This window comes from Gopherus evgoodei, chromosome 2 (assembly GCF_007399415.2).
Source record: "Gopherus evgoodei ecotype Sinaloan lineage chromosome 2, rGopEvg1_v1.p, whole genome shotgun sequence".
Taxonomy (NCBI): Eukaryota; Metazoa; Chordata; order Testudines; family Testudinidae; genus Gopherus; species Gopherus evgoodei.
Window position 1 is genome coordinate 7782151 of NC_044323.1, and position 21060 is coordinate 7803210.

General features: G+C 46.3%; 1 protein-coding gene across 1 annotated transcript in view; it reads right to left on the bottom strand.

The window, feature by feature from the left end:
- Window positions 1–21060, bottom strand: part of VIPR1 (vasoactive intestinal peptide receptor 1) — a 173222-nt gene that overhangs the window by 110924 nt on the left and 41238 nt on the right. The window contains exon 2 of the mRNA XM_030549954.1: window positions 5532–5628. Within this exon, the coding sequence (XP_030405814.1) occupies window positions 5532–5628 (97 nt within the window). The remainder of the gene's footprint in view (window positions 1–5531; window positions 5629–21060) is intronic.

Genomic DNA, 21060 nt, shown 5'->3' on the forward strand with positions numbered 1-21060 from the left:
GACAAGGGAACAGAAGCAGAGGTAGGAAGTGACCCAGGGAACAGGCATAACGGCACCCATTCCTAGGCCATGCAGCTGGATCATTACTGGGTGGGTCTTGAGTTGGAACCTGGTGGAATAAGGCGGGCCCAGGTTATCCTACCCTCAGCCACTGACTTACACTACTAGACCACACTACCACAGACTCTAGCTGCTATGCAAGGCAGCCACTGATTCTCACTATTGGGCCACATAATCTTGAGTATCACCACTAGGAGGTACTACTGGCTTTAGACACAATCCCCCCCTGCCAACGGCTATAGATCAAGCGACAACATCCAAAGGTGCCACTAATTTCTATGACTTGGAGGATCAGGGGGCATTTGCATCAAACTCAGACTTAAGACTTATTGGGAGACAATTTCTCAGTGATCCATTGCATGAACTGTATCCACTGCACAGATTCCCAACAGCTGCTAAGCTTTTGATCTAATTTAATACCACACTGCCAAGCTCTGCTCCTGTGGAATGACTATTCCATAGCACTGGACAAATCCTTCTGCCAAGAAGGAACCAACGTCAGGATGATATGTTCGAGATTATGCTGTTATTGAAGAAAAATGCCCATTTTATGGAATGATATGCTGTCTGTATACACCCCCCCACACACACACACACAATGGAAAGGAAATTTATAAGTGTATTTACATTTTTAAGAATTTTTTTTTTCAATAATTGTTGCTCTTTTCCTTCTCTTCCACTGTGTGCTTAAATTATTTAGGTAGTTGACCATCTACAGAGCAGGTGTTTGCTTGGCACTGTTGTAGCCGGCGTTGCAAGGTATTCACGTGCCAGGTGCGCTAAAGATTCATATGTATTGGTATTCATATTACTTCGGTATTCTATTGTTTAAGAGTGTGATTAAAAGGCTGATTAACTGTGATTCATTTTTTTAATCGTAATTCTTTTTTGAGTTAATCGCGTGAGTTAACTGCGATTAACCGACACCCCTAATAAATATTTAAGTACTATTTCCATGGCATACTTGTACTTATAAGTACTTCTGTAATGGTGCACTTGGCACTTCTACATAAGTCCTTTTTACATAAGCCTCAGGGTACAATCACAATTAGCTCTGCGTACCTTTACTGGCTGTGAGACTTGGGATGTGTCTGCACTGCAGTCAGGAGGTGACACACACCTGAGTTAGCTTGGATCAGTGCCTAGAGGACCAGCAAGTGTAACACAGGACACTTCATAAAGAGAGGAATGTTTTCCTAAGAGGTGCATGGAAAAATCTCTCAGGTATGTCTACCCGTGCTGCAGTCACACCTTCCAACTGCAGTGTAGACATGCCCTTAATGGAAACGGATTGGTTCTCTCCATTTTTAGGGTAGTCTTTCCACTCAGGAATGAGGGACATTGGTGCTCTGCTCTGGTCCATTCTGTACCTGTTCTCTGGAAACCTAGAGGACTTTTGCTGCCAGGACTGACAATTAGGCACCTGCCACGAACTCTGAAAATACAGGGGCGGGGAAATTTGAACAGAAACCCAGCTAACACTTCACTTCTACCAATATAACCTCCCCCTCACCCTCCCCAGCATAATGCCTGTCCATCCAGCAGCATATTAAGGCAGCACTGATTGTTTCTTAGTGGAAAACTACTTGGACATCTAGAGGTAAGCGGTAGTGATCAATAAAAGTGCCACCACAGGGTGTTCTTGATTAATCATTTGTCACTGGCTTAATCTAACAAGTCAAACAGATTAATCCCCTTTCATCAATAAGCTGATAATGGCTCCTCCATCCACCACTGTTATTTCCAGTTTCCCACTGATCATGTGTATTTTTAATTCCACTCATTTAATTAGAAAGGATAATAAATTAGTTGTTTAACCACAGCGGATTTTCTTTCTGCCAACAGGATGCAGAGTGTGCGGAAGATAGATAACACACAAACCCACTCATAAATCAATGTGTTCTATTAAAGGTGGCAGGGGGCCTTATTCGCTTTTTGTTCTCCCCTTCCCACGTGCCAGAATCCTGCTAGCTATGGAGCCATCTCGTGATGGGTTTAATAGAGATGTTATGTGCTAGGATTTTTCTGGTAGCTTTGTCTAGCGGAAACAGTAATCATTTTAATATATGGGAATGCTGCTATACTTAGTGGTTGCTGCTTCAGATCTCTCTCCTCAGCTTGCTTGCTCTCATACCCACACAGCCAATTTTTCCAGTACTGCTTTCAGTTACATAACTGATGCAATAGCTTAGCACCAACCTAGGAGAGTCGCTTTTTTGCCACCTGTGCTCGCACACTGCACGCTAAATGCTGACGTGCACACACACAAGACTAGACACTTGACAGGGATACATAAGCTGCATGGAAGCACACAGGCACTCACTGCATGCTTAAATATTCAGTGGCACAGGGACAGGGATTAGGATTGTGGGTAGGTGCCCTTGCTCACAGGCTATAGAGGCATTCTCTTGCTTGCTCAATGACTACAAGTATTTCAGACCAAGTGGAACAGCTTCAACAGGAAAAAATGAGAGCACTTCCTTGCCCCCACTTCAGAGTAGCCTATAGCCTGGTGTGTAGGGTACTTACCTACATCATAGAACAGTGGTTCTCAACCAGGGCTACGCGTACCCGTGGGGGTACTCAGAGGTCTTCCGGGGGTACATCAACTCATCTACAGATTTGCCTACTTTTACAACAGGCTATGTAAAAAGCACTGGCAAAGTCAGTACAAACTAAAATTTCATACAGACAATGACTTGTTTATACGGCTCTATATACCATACACTGAAATGTAAGTACAATATTTATATTCCAGTTGATGTACTTTATAATTATATGGTAAAAACGAGAAAGTCAGCAATGTTTCAGCAACAGTGTGGCTGTGAGACTTTTCTATTTTTACATCCGATTTTGCAAGCAAGTAGTTTTTAAGTGAGGTGAAAGCTGGGGTACGCAAGACAAATCAGACTCCTGAAAGGGGTACACTAGTCTGGAAAGGTTGAGAGCCACTAGGAGATCCAACTTAAATCACTGCTCTACGGTACAGACTTGAACGAACATCTCTCTACTCCCAGGCTATAATCATGGAGCCAAAGGTGTAGGCGGCACCCCCTATCAGAGTTTTGTGAATCTAGCCCTTCATTTCCTTTACTTTTATTAAAAACCCCTGGAATGTTTTGTTCGACCTGACCCAAAATGTTTTTGGATTTTTCAGACCAGCCAGCAAACCAGAAAATCAGTTCCTGGGCCAGCTTTCCTAGCGATCAGGCCTGGCAACATTGCACGTGTATTCACACACACACAGCCGCAGCACACTGAACTCGTGCAAACACCCGCCTGCTGCCTAGCCAAAGACACTCCAGATTGCACACGCACTGCGACCTCAGAAGCCGTCCCACTTAGCAAAATTAGCTGAAGTCCCTGTACAAATATAGATTTGTTTCAAGCCAGTAGTTTAATGTGGCACCATGAAACACCAGAAGTCATTTAGGCACTTGCTAATAACAATGGACATTAATGGGATGCAATGTGGTCCATGTACCATGCTCAGTATGGACCTTACCTAGGTTGTGGCATTGTAATATTAATGAAAATGTAACACTGCAGACCCCAGTTGGGATTGAACCTGGGACCTCTGAAGCTTAATGCATGAGCTGCTATTGCACGAGTTAAAAGCCACATGGCCCTTAAGCTCAGGCTGTAGCAGACTCATTAATCTCTCAGTGGCCTCGGTGCCATTAGAGGGAACAGAACACCACACCCAGGAGGTGCGTGGGTTACAAAAACCTGAGCGGGTGTCAGCAGGCTCCAAATCCTTCCCCGAATTCAATGGAGCTACGCCAGGGATGACCTTGGCATTTGTACATGATTATATAAGTAGGAAATCAATGTGCAGAATGCCACATTCTGTCTTTAGCTTAACTAAGGGCAATGCCCAGAGAGCGAGACAGAAAGGGGTTTTCAGCAGGCACAGCGGAGTTTTGGTTGGCAGCCTCAGCAGCAAAGTACAGTGAGCCTGGCATGTTACTGACACTCTTGATGAGTTCACTGGCTCTGACAGACACACAACCGGAGGTGGGAAGCAAATTCCATGCCCTGGACACTCCTTTCCACTCCTTATCCCTCCACAATGATCAGATTGTTCACTGCCATTGTGGGCATGTACATCACTGCTCCTTATGCCTCCTTTCATCAAGAGAACAGGTTCTGTGACTTGAGAGAGGCACTCCAGGAGGGCAAGTTAAACACAGTCGACCGACTCCTGGTGCTTTAAGGACACTGCTAGAGTACTGGGTGAGGCCAATATAATCAAACTCCACACCACAACGAATTTCACTGCGTGCATAATTTCGAGGCCAGGCCATAGGCGCCGGACTCCGTGGCTGCTCCAGGGCTTTGCACCCACCGGCAGCTCCTTGCCCACCCCAGCTCACCTCCACCTCCGCCTGCTCCCTGAGCACACCGCATGCCCACTTTTTCCCCATAGCTCCCAGTGCCTGCCACCACGAAACAGCTGATTCGCGCAGCAAGCAGAGGGAGGGGGAACGTGGTGCACTCAGGGAAGAGGCGGGGACAAGGCAGGGATTTGGAGAAGGGGTCCAATAGGGGCAGGAAGAGGGCAGAGCTGGGGTGGGGACTTCGGGGAAGGGGTTGGAATGGGGGCAGGGCAGGGACGGGGAAGGGGTGGGGTTGGGGCAGGGGGGCTCCAAGCATCCACTGACGCTAGGGAAAGTTGGTGCCTATGGGCCAGGCTGATCTACGCTCAGGTCATGTGTGTAGGGCATACAAGAAATTGCACGGCTGCCAGAGGTAACACGTAACTGCAGATGGTGGGTGGGCACAATTGAAAGGCTCTGGGTGGGCATGTGACTGCTCCACTCTTAGCCTCTGTCTCCAGCCCTCGACTCCTGTCAGTGGGCAGTCTGCAAAGCAGGCCATTGGAAGCACCGGGACTTTAGCAGCAGGGAAGGAGAAGCAGCCCTATGTCGTGAGATGTGGGGGGGAACTCTGCCAGCCGCCCTGTCGCTTCCTCCCTCCTTGTGCTTCACAGACACATGATGAATGCTGCTGCCAGGGGGAGCTGCTGCTTCCTCGCTGCTGGGGGTCACAGTGGGAAGTAGCCCAAGAAATCTAGGGGACCATGTGACCCTGCATGCCCCCCAATGCGTCACCTCTGATGGCTGCACAGGGGTCACTTGGAATAGCAGTTCTGGCATTCTGTGCACCCTGAGGAGCACGGGGGCTGTTCCCTCCAGCACCCGCCAGAGAGGATACCGAAAAAGGGGAGGACTCATACCCCTGCCTCTCCCCTTCCCCCTGAGGTGGGGCAGGGGGAGCAAGCCAACGGATGCAGCAAATGGCCAAGACTCAGCCCAGCATAAACGTGGAAGTTGTGGAGTTGAGTTGAACTGAAGAGTTTTGGGTTTTCCAGCTCCCAGAGAGGAGCAGGATATGTAGTAGGAAGGACTCAGTGAGCAGGGCACTGCCCAGCTCTCTGCATGTGGAGTCTGCAAAGATCCATCCCTTACCTGCTGTCTGATTGTCCAGGCTGGAGTCCGCCAGGCATTTCTCACGCGCATGTTCGATCGCCAGCATGATGGTGCACTCAGGAGGTGTGCTTGACACCTACAGAAAGGGCAGAGAGAGAGAGAGATTGACTGTCAGTAAATTATCGGCCCATCCATTCTCCATGGCACATTTATAGCTAAAGATACACCCCTGGGCCAAGTAAAAAAGATAAAAACAGATTGAACCAAGTGTCTTTTTATGACTGTTTAGAAGAAATAGCTGAGTAACTTAATGGCAGCCAAAGAAATATGACTTAACTCAGGCAGCTTTGCTCCTGTCTGTCTTAAACAGCCCTAGCTATCTGATTATGCTCCACTACCAGCATTTATGTTTTCTTGTTCACTCTGGGTATGTCTGTACAGCACCTAAACATCCATTGCTGGTCGGGGTCAACTGACTAGGGCTCGCAGGTCTCAGGCTGTGGGGCTGTAAAATTGCTGTATAGAAGTTCAGGCTTGGGCTGGAGCCCAAGCTCTGGGACCCAGCAATGGGGAGAGGGTCCCAGAGCCCCGAGCCTGAATGTCTACACAGCAGTTTTTAGGCTACTGGGGTTTGGGCTAATGGGGCTGAGTCAGTGGACCCTTACCAGCAGTGAGTCTTTTATTGCAGTGTAGACTGGCTTGACACATACAATGGTACCAAGGAGTTTCAGATGGGAGGCTAGAAATTCACACTGAGCCTGTCCCTCCCATACGTTTCCCCCATATTTACATAGCATGCTTAGTGAATGACAATTCGCTGCCCCAGCTCCCCAGAATTACAGTTGTGAGCTCAAGCAACTAAAAAAAAATATATACAGTATATACACACACACACACACAGAGGAAATTCCTAATATTAAGATTGTTCCAGCAGTTTTTACTTGGCCAGACTACGTACTAGGATTTATATTATAGTAGGGAAAATGGACCAGGTAAAGAATCAGAGACCCTTTGTCCTGTATATTTTATAAGATAAAGTAATAGCTAAGTATATTGCATGAAGGTTTACATTTAACAAAGGAATAAGGAGTTGGACGAATATTCTCTCTCTCTCTCTCTCTCTCACACACACACACACACACAGTTGAGTTAACATTACCAGCACCTTATTGATTCAGGTGAAATTCCTAACTTTGTTTATTATTTCTATTGCTGTAGCACCTCCAAGTCTCACTGGGGGATCAGGATCTTATTATGCAAGATGCTGTACAAACACATAACCACAGACAGAGAAATATCAAGAGAAAACAACTGAATACAACTCACAAGCTGGTAACAGCCAACGTGACAAGGAGAGGATAAGCCTAGCAGTGTGATGAGCAGCAGTCATCACCCGCCCGCTGCCTAACTATTGCCAAGTGTCTTGCAGGCAAAAGGAGAAAGGTGAGACCTTAAGGTGGGAAGAGTCATTTAATAGCTGATCTCACAATCTTAACGAAACAAAGTATTTTTAGAAAGTAAATATTTTTATTTGCAGAAAAATTTGACCTGCAGATTTTTTCTGTCATCTTATGCTGTTTACTGGCTCCACTGGCAAAGTTTGCCAATTAGTTTCCCACATCACTGTTTTCCAGCACAGTTTATAAACTGGCAGAGCTAGTGAATTCTTTAAGCTAAAAATTGCTTTCTGTGTATGGTATTGTAAGTGCTGTTCTTTGGGGTAAATTATCACGTCACTTCTCAGGTTAATTCCCTTTTTCTCATCATCATTAATCCTCTCATCCTCTCTCACCTAAACTCTTCTCTAATGTCCTCTCTTGTGTAGGGCTTGGGCCTGGTCTACACTATAGAGTTTGGTATATCTCCAATAATAATTATTATTATGTCAGCCTATCTCCTAGAACTGGAAGGGACCTTGAAAAGTCATGGAGTCCAGCCCCCTGCCTTCCCTAGCAGGACCAACTACTGATTTTTGCCCTAGATCCCTAAGTGACCCCCTCAAGGACTGAACTCACAACCCTGGGTTTAGCAGGCCAATGCTCAAACCACTGAGCTATCCCTGCCCACAGCTTATAGCAACCTATCTCTGTAAGTGTCTACACTAAAAAGTAGCTCCCATCTATATAACTCACCCGCTACACTGGCTTAATAACTCCACCTCTGTGAGAGGTGTTGCGCTTATGTTGATGTAGCTATGTTGACGCAGTGTCAGTGTAGACATTGCATTGCTTACATCAACGGTTGCTGCCTTTCAGAAACTGTCCCACAATGCCCCATACTGGCAGTCAAAAAAAGCAAACAGGTTGTTGGGAATCATTAAAAAAAAAGATAGAGAATATCTTATTGCCCTTATTATAAATCCATGGTACACGCATATCTTGAATACTGTGTACAGATGTGGTCTTCTCATCTCCAAAAAGATATACTGGCACTAGAAAAGGTTCAGAGAAGGGCAACTAAAATGATTAGGGGTTTGGAACGGGTTCCATATGGGGAGAGATTAAAGAGGCTAGGACTTTTCAGCTTGGAAAAGAGGAGACTAAGGGGCGATATGATAGAGGTATATAAAATCATGAGTGGTGTGGAGAAAGTGAATAAGGAAAAGTTATTTACTTGTTCCCATAATATAAGAAGTAGGGGCCACCAAATGAAATTAATGGGCAGCAGGTTTAAAACAAATAAAAGGAAGTTCTTCTTCACACAGCGCACAGTCAACTTGTGGAACTCCTTGCCTGAGGAGGTTGTGAAGGTTAGGACTATAACAGGGTTTAGGAGAACTCAATAAATTCATGGAGGTTAAGTCCATTAATGGCTATTAGCCGGGATGGGTAAGGAATGGTGTCCCGAGCCTCTGTTTGTCAGAGGGTGGAGATGGATGGCAGGAGAGAGATCACTTGATCATTACTTGTTAGGTTCACTCCTCTGGAGCACCTGGCATTGGTAGACAGGATATTGGGATGGATGGACCTTTGGTCTGACCCAGTCTGGCCGTTCTTATGTTCTTATGCCTCAGTCGGGTGTCAACAAGGCTGATGAGCCATTAGTTAAATCGGTGCAAGCACTGCTGATGAGGATACACATGGTTGACACTAGGAGCATAGTGTGGATATGTAAATCTGTTTCAACTACTACAATGACTGTACATCGATGAAACTTAGTTTGACTTCATTTTGTAGTATAGATTTGCCCTTTGTCTACACTTAAAAATGAGATGGCTCTAGCTGCACCACTGAGCATAGGTGCCAACTTCTGCTCCCACCGGTGAGTGCTCAACCCTCCTCTGCCCCGGGCCCCACCCTGACTCCACCCCTTCCATGAGGCCCCGCCCCTGCCCTGCCCTACCCCCATTCCAACCTCTTCCCGAAAGTCCCCACCCCAACTCTGCCCCCTCCCTGCCCCTATCCCAACTCCTTCCCCAAATTCCCGCCTTGCCTCTTCCCTGCCTCCTCCCCTGAGTGTGCCACATTCCCACTCCTCTTCCCCCCTTCCTGGAGCGGCCAAGCAGCTGTTTGGTGGTAGCCAGACGGGAAGCACTGAGAGGTCGGTGGAGGGGTGGGGACGCAGCATGCTCAGGGGAGGAGGCAGAGGTGGGACGGGGAGCTTGGCTGCCTTCCCCATGCCAGCTCCGGAGCACCCACGGAGTTGGCGCCTGTGCCACTGGGGGATGCAAGAAATGTTACCACCCGAGCGCCATAGTTAGGTCAAACTAACCCCTGGTGTAGATGCATTTAAGTCAGTGCAAGAAGTCCTCTGTTAAACTAGCAACAACTTCTTGGAGAGGTGGATTAACTATATTGTTGGAAAAACCCCTTCCATTGACATAGGAAGCCTTTGCGCTACTGGGCTAAAGTGGCACAGCTGCAGCCCCCGAGCTATGACACAATAGCAGTTATGGTGCGGACATACCCATAATCTCATTAAAATTTCTTTGGGGGCAGGGAATGGCCCTTGAGGCGAGATATTTTATATACTGTGCACATTTACGATGCTACAGAAATGATTTTTTAACAACAGTAACCTATGCTGCCTGCAAGCTAGAGATCACAGTATTTAATTGTCATGTTTTTCCTTTATTGAAAGCTGATCTACATACCTAAATCTGTGGCTTGCGTATTTACCTAGTGTGCCATATTTCCCTTTGAATGAATACTTCATTTCCACTTGAAAAAATTAGGTCAATATGTACGTAGGGTTCTGAAGAGCAGACTATTGACAGAATTAGGTAAATATGAAAAAAGGGAGGTTTAAAACATGCTCTCTTCCTTAATCCTTTTCCGAGTGGCCAGCTGTATCTTCAAAACACTACGCAGAGGAAGCCTGACTAGTGGCTAATGCAGAGGTGTGAGAATCAGGTGCTTTTTCCAGCTCTGCCACTGAGTTCCTGTGTGAACTTAAACGAGTCATTTAGGCCCAGATTTTGAAAGATATTTAGACATTGCTGACCTCAGTGTGGCAACACCCAACTGATTTAGGACCCTGAGTCTCAGTTCCAAATGGGATTTAGGCACTTAAGAGATAAAATCCCACTAATTTAAGCCCTTGAGTGCTTAACTCTCTTTTAAAAATGAGACTTAGGCACTGTAAATACCTCAATACCTTCAAAAATCTGGACTTTAGGACCCAATCCAACATTCCCTGAGGTCAACATAAAGATTCCCATTGGCTTCAGGCCCTTCCCTGTCTTTCACTCAGTCTCCCCTATCTGTAATACTATTGACTTTGTATGTCAGGTTTGGCTGTTAGTAAAACAAAAGACTAGAGCAAGGACCAGATGGCTCAGGGGATGAGTAAATGGATGTTCAGCCTTCCATCTCTAACATCAGCTGAACTCCAGGTTAAGTCAGCGATGAGTGAAAGCTGCTGCCAAGCCAGGGATGCTTGGTGGCAAAATGAACTGGGTTATCTCCAACCATTTCCCAATTGACTGGCACTCCCAGCTCAAATGCCACTACAACTGACAGCCTTGGCAGGCAGGCCAAGCTTTCAGTGGAGTTGGAGGCTGAATAATCTTCTCCCCTAGCTACAGCCCCTCCAGCAGAAGTTTGAAACAGATCAGCGAGATGATGGGGTGGGACACTGATTGCTTCCAGAAATGATACTGGCACCTTTCACAAAAACAGAGATCCCAAGGAACCAGGTATCTCACCAGGAGAGGAGCTGACTAACTGGGTAGCTGGGTAATCGGCATTCTCCATCACAAAATTGTCAGCCAGCTCCAGTTAGTTTACACAAAGGGTTTACAGAAGATGCTCCCTATGCCAATGGGAGAATGTCTCCCATTGGCATAGGCACAAGCCCACCTGACAGGAATAGCACGGTCTTCGCTGGGACTTCAGTCACTATAATGGCGTCGCTCATGGGTGTGGATTGCCCCGCAGGATGCAGTTATACCAGCATAAATTTGTAGTGCGGACCAAGGCTTAGATTTATTGTTAAAGAATAATCCAGTTTCTTGGATAAATCCAGTGTGAATGGTCATCTACCGGAAACTCACTCCAGGTGTGTTGACCCTGGAGCTGGAAGGTGTAATTTGACTGAGCTATCACCCTAAAAATAGGAGCGTAGCTTCATCAGCATGAGGGGTGGGAGGGGCAAGCCACCCCGAGTACAATCCCATCTGCAACCTTTGGTAGGTATCCGGTCAGCTAGCCCATCTGGCCACTTGCACTGCAGCAGCTCCCTACTCTTTTTAGCGCACTAGCTCGATCAGAGCTAGTGTGGATGTGTCTGCCTGTAGTGGGGCGGACTGCCCCACCCCCTGGGAGGATGGGCCGTGGCAGGCCAGGGAGCCTGCGCAGCCCAGGAGCCAATCAGAAAAGGGCTTATGGGGAGCCAGTCAGGGCCCAGATTGGAGGGAACCAATCAGGGCCAGGCTCACCTATATATAAAGGCTGCCCAGAGCAGGAGCGGGCAGTCTGTCCCAGACCTTCGACAGGGGAAGGTCAGTCTCCAAGGCGGAGACTAGCACCGCGGACAGCGCAGTGCTGGGCAGGCTCAGGGAGGCTAGAAGGCTCTAGCCCATAGTCGCCAGGCTGCAGGCCCTGAAGGGAAGGGCCTAGCGGGTGCAAGGGGCCGTAGCGGAAGCGGCCCAGGGGAACAGACAGAGGAGGGGAAAGAAAGAGGACAGCGAGGTTGACGCCAGAGGGTCCCTGGGCCGGGACCCAGAGTAGAGGGCGGGCCTGGGTCCCCCCCTTCCTCCTTGCAGTACACCCAGCCACTGGCCATAGGGAGCAGCCATTATAGACTACGCCCGATCCCTGACAAGAGAGATTAGACTTTGGGGTGTGTGGTTGCACATGGTGGCTGGAGTGGAGGACTGCTGATCACCGATCCCCAGAAGGGGGTCCAGATGGACTAAGGGACACTGCCGGAGGGCAGTGGCCTCGAAGAGGATGCTGCTGAGCAGGGAGCAACGCGGGTCCAGCGACAGCAGTGGAGAGCAGAGGGTAGAACAACGGACAGGACACCACCAGGAGGGCGCGCTCCACTGGAATCGAGCTAATTCCCGAAATCACCAGCAGGAGGCACCACGGGTGGTGAGTGCCAACCCATTTACACTGCCCAAGCTGGAAACTGTACTTTCCAACTCCAGTGTAGACATAGCCTTAATCTCCTTAGATGTCCTGTCCCAGCACCTGTGTGTGGTCTGATGTAAAACCTGGGATGGATTCATTGCTAACTGCTTCTCCTGCAGCCACTGCAAAACCTTGGGCAGGAAAACGGCACGGATCTTTCCAAGACATGAATTCCTGTAGCTCAGAATTCAGCTCTCGCTCCACTAGTCAATGTGAAATAATCCCATGATGGCTCTGTGTAATGAGGGTATTCCTTCCCTTTTGGTCCCATCAGCTGTCAGAAGATTACTGTGCAGGCTGCTGCTTGCAGCAAGAAAAACCCACGTGTACATGTGCTTGCAATTAAATACACCCACAGGATCGTCATGGTCTGAGAAACTAGTGAGACATGCAGTGATGTGGCCAGGGGTCAGCTAAAGAGGGGAAGAAAAAGAGGAGCAAATCTGAAAAGACTAAAAATGTCAGCCTACATTTCCTTTTGGCTGCCTATTGCCACAGTCACAGTACACAAACGCAGATTTGCTTGTTTTCTTGGTAACATCTTCTGGGTGATCCTCATCTAGACTATGACAACGGAATCAGAAGACGGTATTCAAAGACAATAAAACAAGAGCGGCAGCATTGTCAGAATAGTTCAAATGTCACGTTTTTAATCGGCATTTCTGTCTGTGGCAGGGGGAGTCGTTGGACTCTTTCACATTCAGGGGACTGAGGAACCCACCATTTGAACGGGCACGTTCTCGTATTGAGTTCTTCAGCTACCAATCTAGTTAACAGCTGTAACCAATGGAACAACATGAACACCTGCTGGGAGCCGGGGCCCAAAATAGGAGACAATCCAAAGCCCACGGACATAGGTGAGTTTTGGATCATACTCTTAGAAACCGTGGGCCAGATTCTCCATTGCTGTACATCGACATAGTCCAGTGGAGCTCTGCTGGTTTACAGCAGAGATGATCCAGCCTTAGGTTTCCCTCTCTGTCCATACTGCTTTATCATTCCTTGTTCATGAACGTACTCAGAAGCTCAGTTTTACTCTATGAACTTCTGAATTATTCTGGGCACAAGCAAGAGTATCAAGAAGGGACCCCAGTGAATGGTCTCCTACCAGGATTTAGACCTTTGTCAAGAGTTAATACCAACAATAACCCAGTCCACTCTAATGTCCCCAAAAATTTTTGGTGTCTTGATAAAAATAGGTACAAATAGAACGATCAAGATGGATCCTAACATTTGGCTCTTCTGAAGCAACCTTCATCCAAGGAGTTCAAAGCGCTTTACACATGTAAGCATTAAGCCTCACAATAGCCCTGAGAAGGGGTTACAATTACACACCAGTAATACAGGGATAAGCTGAAACCCAGCAGACCAGATTCTGGATGGATCTAACACCCTGAGCGGCCTCCTTGAAATCTTCTCTACAGAGTATTTACAATACTTTGGGAGAACAACATTTTAGCAGAAAGAACAAGGGCTTTATTCTGCTATTACCTTTACTCAAGTGGAGTAAGTACATTACTCTGCAAGTACTTTGTCAATACTATCACTCTCAGAGTAAGGGTAGTGGAGTCTTGCCATCCATGACTTGCTCAAAGTAACACAGCAAGAGCCAGGGATGAACCCAGGCGTCCCCGTTCCTAGGCAACTGCTCCAACCATGGCATTTTAGGCCCTTCTAAACTATAACCATTGCACAGAACTGATCTCCTCTCCTTTGACACAGAGGACAGACACTTTTCCTGATAATCTATGTGTTGGTTGAGCAGAGGCAGCTTGCCCAAACTGACCTGCAGCTTTGAGGAATGCAACTTCATTTCACCCAGATCATCTCCCATTCAGTTGGGAGGTCAAGGAAACTAGCACAGAGCGTTCTGCAAAGTGGCCAGAGAACCAAAAGAAGGGGACGTGGCATGATTGTGGAGCCTCATGCATCAGCTGCACACACACAAACCCTCCTGAGCAGCAAGGTGGAGGCAAACGAGAGATTTCTCCAGGATGTGCTAGAGCTGGGAAGTGCTGTCCTGAAAAGTTGCTATCAAGCACAGAAGAGACCTATTGCTCTTCATGGTGTAATAGGAACATTGGCAAATAAACACCCTTAGCTCCTATTTAGCGTTTTCCATCCATGGATCTCAAAGCACATGACAAAAAAGTGCCATTATCCCTATTTTACAGATGGGGGAAACAGGTGTAGACTAGAGAAGTGACTTGCCCTAGGTCACACAGAGGATCAGCAGCACATCCAGGAAGAACAGAAGTGAGAAGTCCTGCAGGAAGGGCGTCCAGCACCTCCCTCGGCCCGCGCTGCTTCCCGCAGCCCCTATTGGCCTCGAGCGGCGAACCGCGGCCAGTGGGAGCCGCGATCGGCTGAACCTGCAGACTCGGCAGGTAAATAAACTGGCCCAGCCCACCAGGGGCTTTCCCTGAACAAGCAGCAGCCCTAGTTTGAGAACCACTGGCTTAGAGCACATGACCTCCCCTTCCCGGTTGTCTAAGACTTTAACCCTTCTTTAGCAGTTAGGGGGCAGCTAAGAAGCTGTCAGGAGCACCAATGGGGATATGTATCTCACATAATTTTGCTTTGCCCTTTGAGTCTAACCAGAATAGCCTATTAAACAAATGCTGAGCTGGTGAACATGAATTTCCTCAGTTCAGATGCATGGATTCAGCCCATCTCGATTCTGAGTGGCTGCCTTCCCAGCCCCCTGCAGTGCCTGGAGTGATCGTTCGTGCTAAGGACTAACTAAGGGCTGATCAAAAACCCACGGGAATCTTTCAAAACACAGTGAAGTGAATGGAATCAGGCTCAACATTATTACAACTACTACTTAGCAGCTGGCTAGTGTTTTGCATACATAAAGCACTTTACTGACATTAACAAATTAAGGCCTGCAACCCTCCTATAAAGTAGGTAAATGAATATTATTATTATTCCCATTTTATAGAGAAGGAAACTGAGAGCAAAAGGCTGAAGACAGCTTTGTCAGAAGGACCCTCTGGTTTTGGTTGCCCAGTTTGAGACATCTTGGCCCTGATTATCAGAAGTATTCAGCCACTGCAGCTTCCATTAACTTCGACAGGAGTTGCGGGCGCTCCATACTTTCTGAAAATCAGATCAGAAGTGTCTGAGGTCCGGCACCCAACACTGTAGCTGCCCAACATATGTGGATACTTGAAAATGTTGCCATTTCCTCAAGGCTATCCAAGACATCAGTAGCAGGAATGAGACTGGCGCCCAATATCCGAAACCTGGTGCTCCAGCAACTATATTATACTGTTTCTCAATAGTGTGGTTATGGACAATATTTTAACATTGCTGGTTCTCAACATCATGAACATCTCTTGACGGAGCAAGCCTATGACGAAAGCCAAGGACCTTCCTATAAATTTTCACCTTTAAATGACCCGCAAAATGACCTGTGGCTGTTTGTGCCTTTCTTGTTAAAAACAACATTTCCAAATTCAGACATATACCTGGCACAATCCATAAATGAAGTTCATTTGAAATAGCTTCAAATTATTTGAAAAGAATTGATTCAAAAGATGTGATTAATGCCAAAAGAGAGGCCAAGACATACAAAAGCTGTAGGTAAGAGATAAGGTACAGTTGATACATTCCTATTCTGAGACCAGAAAGAAATGAATCTTTCTTTCTAGCTGAACAAAACTCACTTAATCTACATGGCTACGTGATTCCATTATTAACTGAAGATTCCTCTTTTGTTTCTTTACAAAGCAGCAAAACTTTTCAGAGAGGCAAGTCAGAGCCTAAATAATCCTCCAGTCTCTTCTTTCAACGTAGTGCCAAAGATATGGAAATATTCCCCAGCTATCCTATATTTAAAACTGGAATTTGTAGAACCACTTAGCATCAGGCTTCATGTGAAATGATTCTAAGACGTTCTGAAGACAGAAACTGGGATCTTTGAGGGACTAGGAATCTGGAACTCCTCCCTCTTCATTGATATGTGTATGTGCGTGTGCACACATGTTTCAAGCTTCCATTAGGCAATTTAGGTTAGAACAGGCACAGAGAATGTATGTTGCAGACAAGTAATTCAAAGCCCAGGAAACACATGCTGGTTGTTCTCAGAGAGATCCTTGCCAAAGAGAGTGGATGTGTAACGCTGACAGACCCTGGTCATCAGCGGGCGGGATTGAACCTGGGACCTTTGCAGCTTAGTGTGTGAGCCTCTACTGCATGAACTAAAAGCCAACTGGCTCATTTAACTCTCTAAGTGGTCTCCATGCCACTAGATGGGACAGAACCCCACACCCAGGAGATGTGTGGGTTACACATGCTGGATTTTGGCTGGGGGTGAACAGACCCACTAGATGCAGGGATCTGCCCCAGAGGGTTTACAAAGCTCTTGTAGACTCTGAACACTAACTTTATTTTCACGTGGGACATCTAGATTCAGCTCTTCTCTTCCATCACAAGTCGAACAACGTGACTCAACCCAATTTACAGCGTAGCCTCTCAACTAAACTATGCAGAGTGTGTATATCGGAGAAGTTAACCATGAGCAAGGAGACAAGGGTGGATTTGCCAGCAGGAATTAAAGAACAGAATGAGAATGAAGGCTTTAGAAAGGTTGAATTTATTGGAAGACAGCAGCAAGCTACAACTTGAATCAACCACAACCCAGTGATTTTCCAGTGGGTTGTTGGGAAACAGGGATATAACGGCTTAAATGGATTCATAAAAATATTTTCCATTGCAGCGACACTCGTCCGTGTTGACAGACATTGAGGAATTTAAAGCTAGAGGCTAAGAAGCTTGTTACGCAGACCTAAAAGCCTCAAGACACACAGGATTCCTAACAACGTAGTGTATGCCCACCTCGCCTAGACCAGGGAGGCATACAGTTTAAGAAACTGAGAGGAGCACTGGCAATTTGCTAGCGGTCTGAGGGCCACACCTACTTTGAAGCAGCCTCCTGCAACCACTCTCATCTTTATAACAACCTGGGAAGGCTCCAGGTCCCAGGATGCAATGCTCCAGCGATCAGTGCTGCATCATCATTCTAGCTCCCTCTGTTGAAACCCAAGATGGAACAATCAATGGAACAACAGCACTATCCATGGGCCATCTTGTGGAGAGGTCTGCTGATCTGTGTTAAATATCAGACCAACCATGCCTGCATTGTAGGTTTGCATGAATTGTTCTTGGCCTAAACACACCAGGTGAAATCCTGGCACCACTGAAGTCAATGAAAATTTTGTCATTGATTTCAAAGGGGCAAATATTTCACTGCTCAACTTCTTGTGCGGCACAATGTCTGTTTCCAGTGGGGTCTCACAGGGATTGGTTGTGGCCCTATGCTATTTAACATTTTTATCAATGCCCTGGTAGAAAACATAAAATCATCACTAATCAAATGTGCAGATGACACAAAATTGGGGGAGGGGTAAATAACAAGGAGGGCAGGTCACTGATTCAGAACGATGTGGATTGCTTGGAACACTGGGCACAAGCAAACAACGTGTGTTTTAATACAGCTAAATGTAAATGTATGTGTCTAGGAACAAAGAATCTAGGCCATACATACAGAGTGGGAAGCAGTAAGTCTGAAAAAGATTGGGGGTGTCATGGTAGATAATCAACTGTATATGAGCTCCCAGTGTGACATAAGAACCTAAGAATGGCCAAAATGGGTCAGACCAATGGCCCTTCTAACCCAGTATCCTGTCTTCTGACAGTGGGCAGTGCCAGATACTTCAGAGGGAATGAACAGAACAGGGCAATTGCTGAGTGATCCATCCCGTCATACAGTGCCAGATTCAGGCAGTCACACATTCAGGGATACCCAGAGCATGAGGTTGTCTCCCTGACCATCTTGGAAAATGGCCATTGATGGATCTATCCTCCATGAATTTATCTAATTCCTTTTTTAGCCCAATTGTACTTTTGGCCTTCACAACATCCCCTGGCAATGAGTTCTAAAGGTTGATTGTGTATGGTGTGAAGAAATACTTCCCTCTGTTTGTTTTAAACCTGCTGCCTACTAATTTCATGGGGTGTCCCCTGGTTCTTGGGTTATGTGAAGGGGTAATTAACACTTTGTTACTAATATTCTCTCTGTCATTCATGATTTTATAGACCTCTATCATATCCCTCTGTTGTCTACTTTCCAAGCTGAACAGTCCCAGTCTTTTTAATCTCTCCTCATATGGAAATTGTTCCATACTCCTTAACTCTTTTGTTGCCCTTCTCTGTACTTTTTCTAATTCTAAAATACCTTTTCTCAGATGGGGCAACACAGTATTCAAGATGTGGGAAGTACCATGGATTTATAAAGAGCTATTTTGATATTTTTGGTCTTATTTATCCCTTTCCTATTGGTTCCTAATATTCTGTTATCTTTTTGACTGCCACTGCAGATTGAGCAGATGTTTTCAGAGAACTGTCCACAATGACTCCAAGATCTCTTCTTGAGTGGTAACAGTTTATTTAGACCCCATCATTTTGTATTATAGTTGGGATATATTTCCAATGCAAATTCCTTTGCACTGATCAACATTGCATTCCATCTGCTATTTTGCTGCCCAGTCACCCAGTTTCGTGAGATCCCTTTATAACTCTTTGCAGTCAGCTTTGGACTTAAGTATCTTGAGTAATTCTGTATAGTCTGCATATTTTGCCACCTCACTGTTTACTCCTTTTCCCAGATCATTTATGAATATGTTTAACAGTACTTGTTCCAGAACAGACCCCTGGGGACATCATTATTGACCTCTCTCCAGTCTAAAAACTGACCATTTATTCCTATCCTTTGTTTCCTATTTTTAAGCAGTTACTGATCCATGAGAGAACCTTCCCTCTTATCCCATGACCGCTTACTTTGCTTAAGAGCCTTTGGTGAGGGACCTTGTAATGACTTTCTGAAAGTCCAAGCCTTTTGATACTATGGCCAAAGGAGTTAACGTGATCCTGGGATGCATATTCTGGGGAATCTCGAGTAGGAGTAGAGAGGTTATTGTACCTCTGTATTTGGCACTGATGTGATCGCTGCTGGAATCCTGCGTCCAGTTCTGGGGTCCACAATTCAAGAAGGATGTTGATAAATTGGAGAGGCTCAGAGAAGAGCCACAAAAATAATTAAAGGATTAGAAAACCTACTTTACAGTGACAGACTCCAGGAGTTCAATCTATTTAGTTTAACAAAGGGAAGGTTAAGGGATGACTTGATTACAGTCTATAAGTATCTATGTGGTGAAAAAATGTTTAATAATGGGCTCTTTAGGCTAGCAGAGAAAGGTGTAACATGATCCACTGGCTTGAAGTTGAAGCTAGACAAATTCAGCCTGGAAATAAGGCATACATTTTTAAGCAGTAAGGCAATTAACCATGGCAACAATTTACCAAGAGTCATGGCAGATTCTCCATCACTAACAATTTTTAAATCAAGATTGGATGTTTTTCTAAAAGATCTGCCTGCTGTAGGAATTACTGTAGGAAAGTTCCCTGTTCTGTGTTATACAGTAGATCAGACTAGATGATCACAATGGTCCCTTCTGGCCTTGGGATCTATGAATTATTGTCTTAGTTTGGCTGCTAGTTATAGGGGCCACCCTGGCATTCATCTGCACGCACAAACCTGCCCCCACAGCAGCTTTCCCCAGCATTCAGATGAGCTGGCCACCCAGGCAGAAAATCCACTCTGTTTTTATTGTGCTGTGTCTATCCTCTTCTTATCCCTTGCCCCCTAAAACACCACTAGGGAAAAGCACACAGAGCTTTGCGCTTTGATCAATCGAATGACAAGCGCATGAGGATGTAACTGACACAATAAATTATATGAGAGCTCCGAGGATTCTACAGTACCGTGACTATTTACAAACCGGCAGGTACCTTCCCAGCACCCGCTACATAAGGGAGAGCTTAGGATCACTTTCCCACACTAGGAAGTCAGTCCCCTTTTGGTCTAGACGAAGCACATCGCTTGCTTCACTTCAGTTCCTAGTGGCATCAGCACTGTAGCTGTCCTCCTTGTTGGCAGCTGATGACACCTTTGGCAGTCTCTGATGGGAGGCCAATGACTGAACGCACAGTAAATCAGATGCCTGGGGAAAAAAATGGAAGTGCTAAAAATACAGGTGGAGGGTAGCGGGAGAGGTTGCATCTTGTGGAGAGGTCTGCTGAGCTTTGCAAACTATACAGATTTCCATAAGATGCTGGTGGCAAGTGATGCTATGTTGGATGGCTTGTGTGCACTGAAGCTCTCGCTCTTCCAAGGATCACACATCCCTACTCTCCGATGTTGCTCTGTCTAAATGTCTGCGCCATGCCCATCCCTGCGACATGCAAGGGCCTTGGACATATTTGCTGCACAGGCTTCTTTTGCAGCATTTTATTATTATTTTTTGAGCCAAGGAACAGGAGAGAAGCATTGGAGAGGGGACATAGACTTTAGTGGGACTAGTCTGTGCTTTGGCACATGTGCCTGGCAACTCAGTGAGAAGGGCCCAGAAGCATCCAGAGAAAGGATGTGGTGGTTATTAGACATGCTCAGTAGCTGTTTATTAAGCTCTATAGGAAGGTTTCACTGTGGGTAAAGAGTCTTGCTGGTCCCCCAGGCATTCACCATTTGAGAGCTGAGCCAATCAGAACTTGGGGGGAGAGGAGAAAGCATGATAAATACCGGAGGTACAGATAGCCCTTAAATCAAAAGCGATGTTGTTCTAAAAGATCTGCTCCAGGAATCATTTGGGGGAAGTTTTGTGAGCTGCGTTATACAGGAGGTCAGACTAGATGATCAGAGTGGTCCCTTCTGGCCTTGGAATCCATTAATCTATGAATTTCAGAGCTCATTGTCTATGCTGGGGCTTGTAGGGCTAGCGCTGAGAGAACTGAGTTAGCATCAAATGGAACAGTCCCGGAGCACAAAGGGGACCTGTGCTGGGCCAGCCAGCCAATGACGGCTCTGTCCCACTGTCAGTACATAACTGAAAAGCATCAATAATCCTCGGCAACACAACGACAACCAGGTG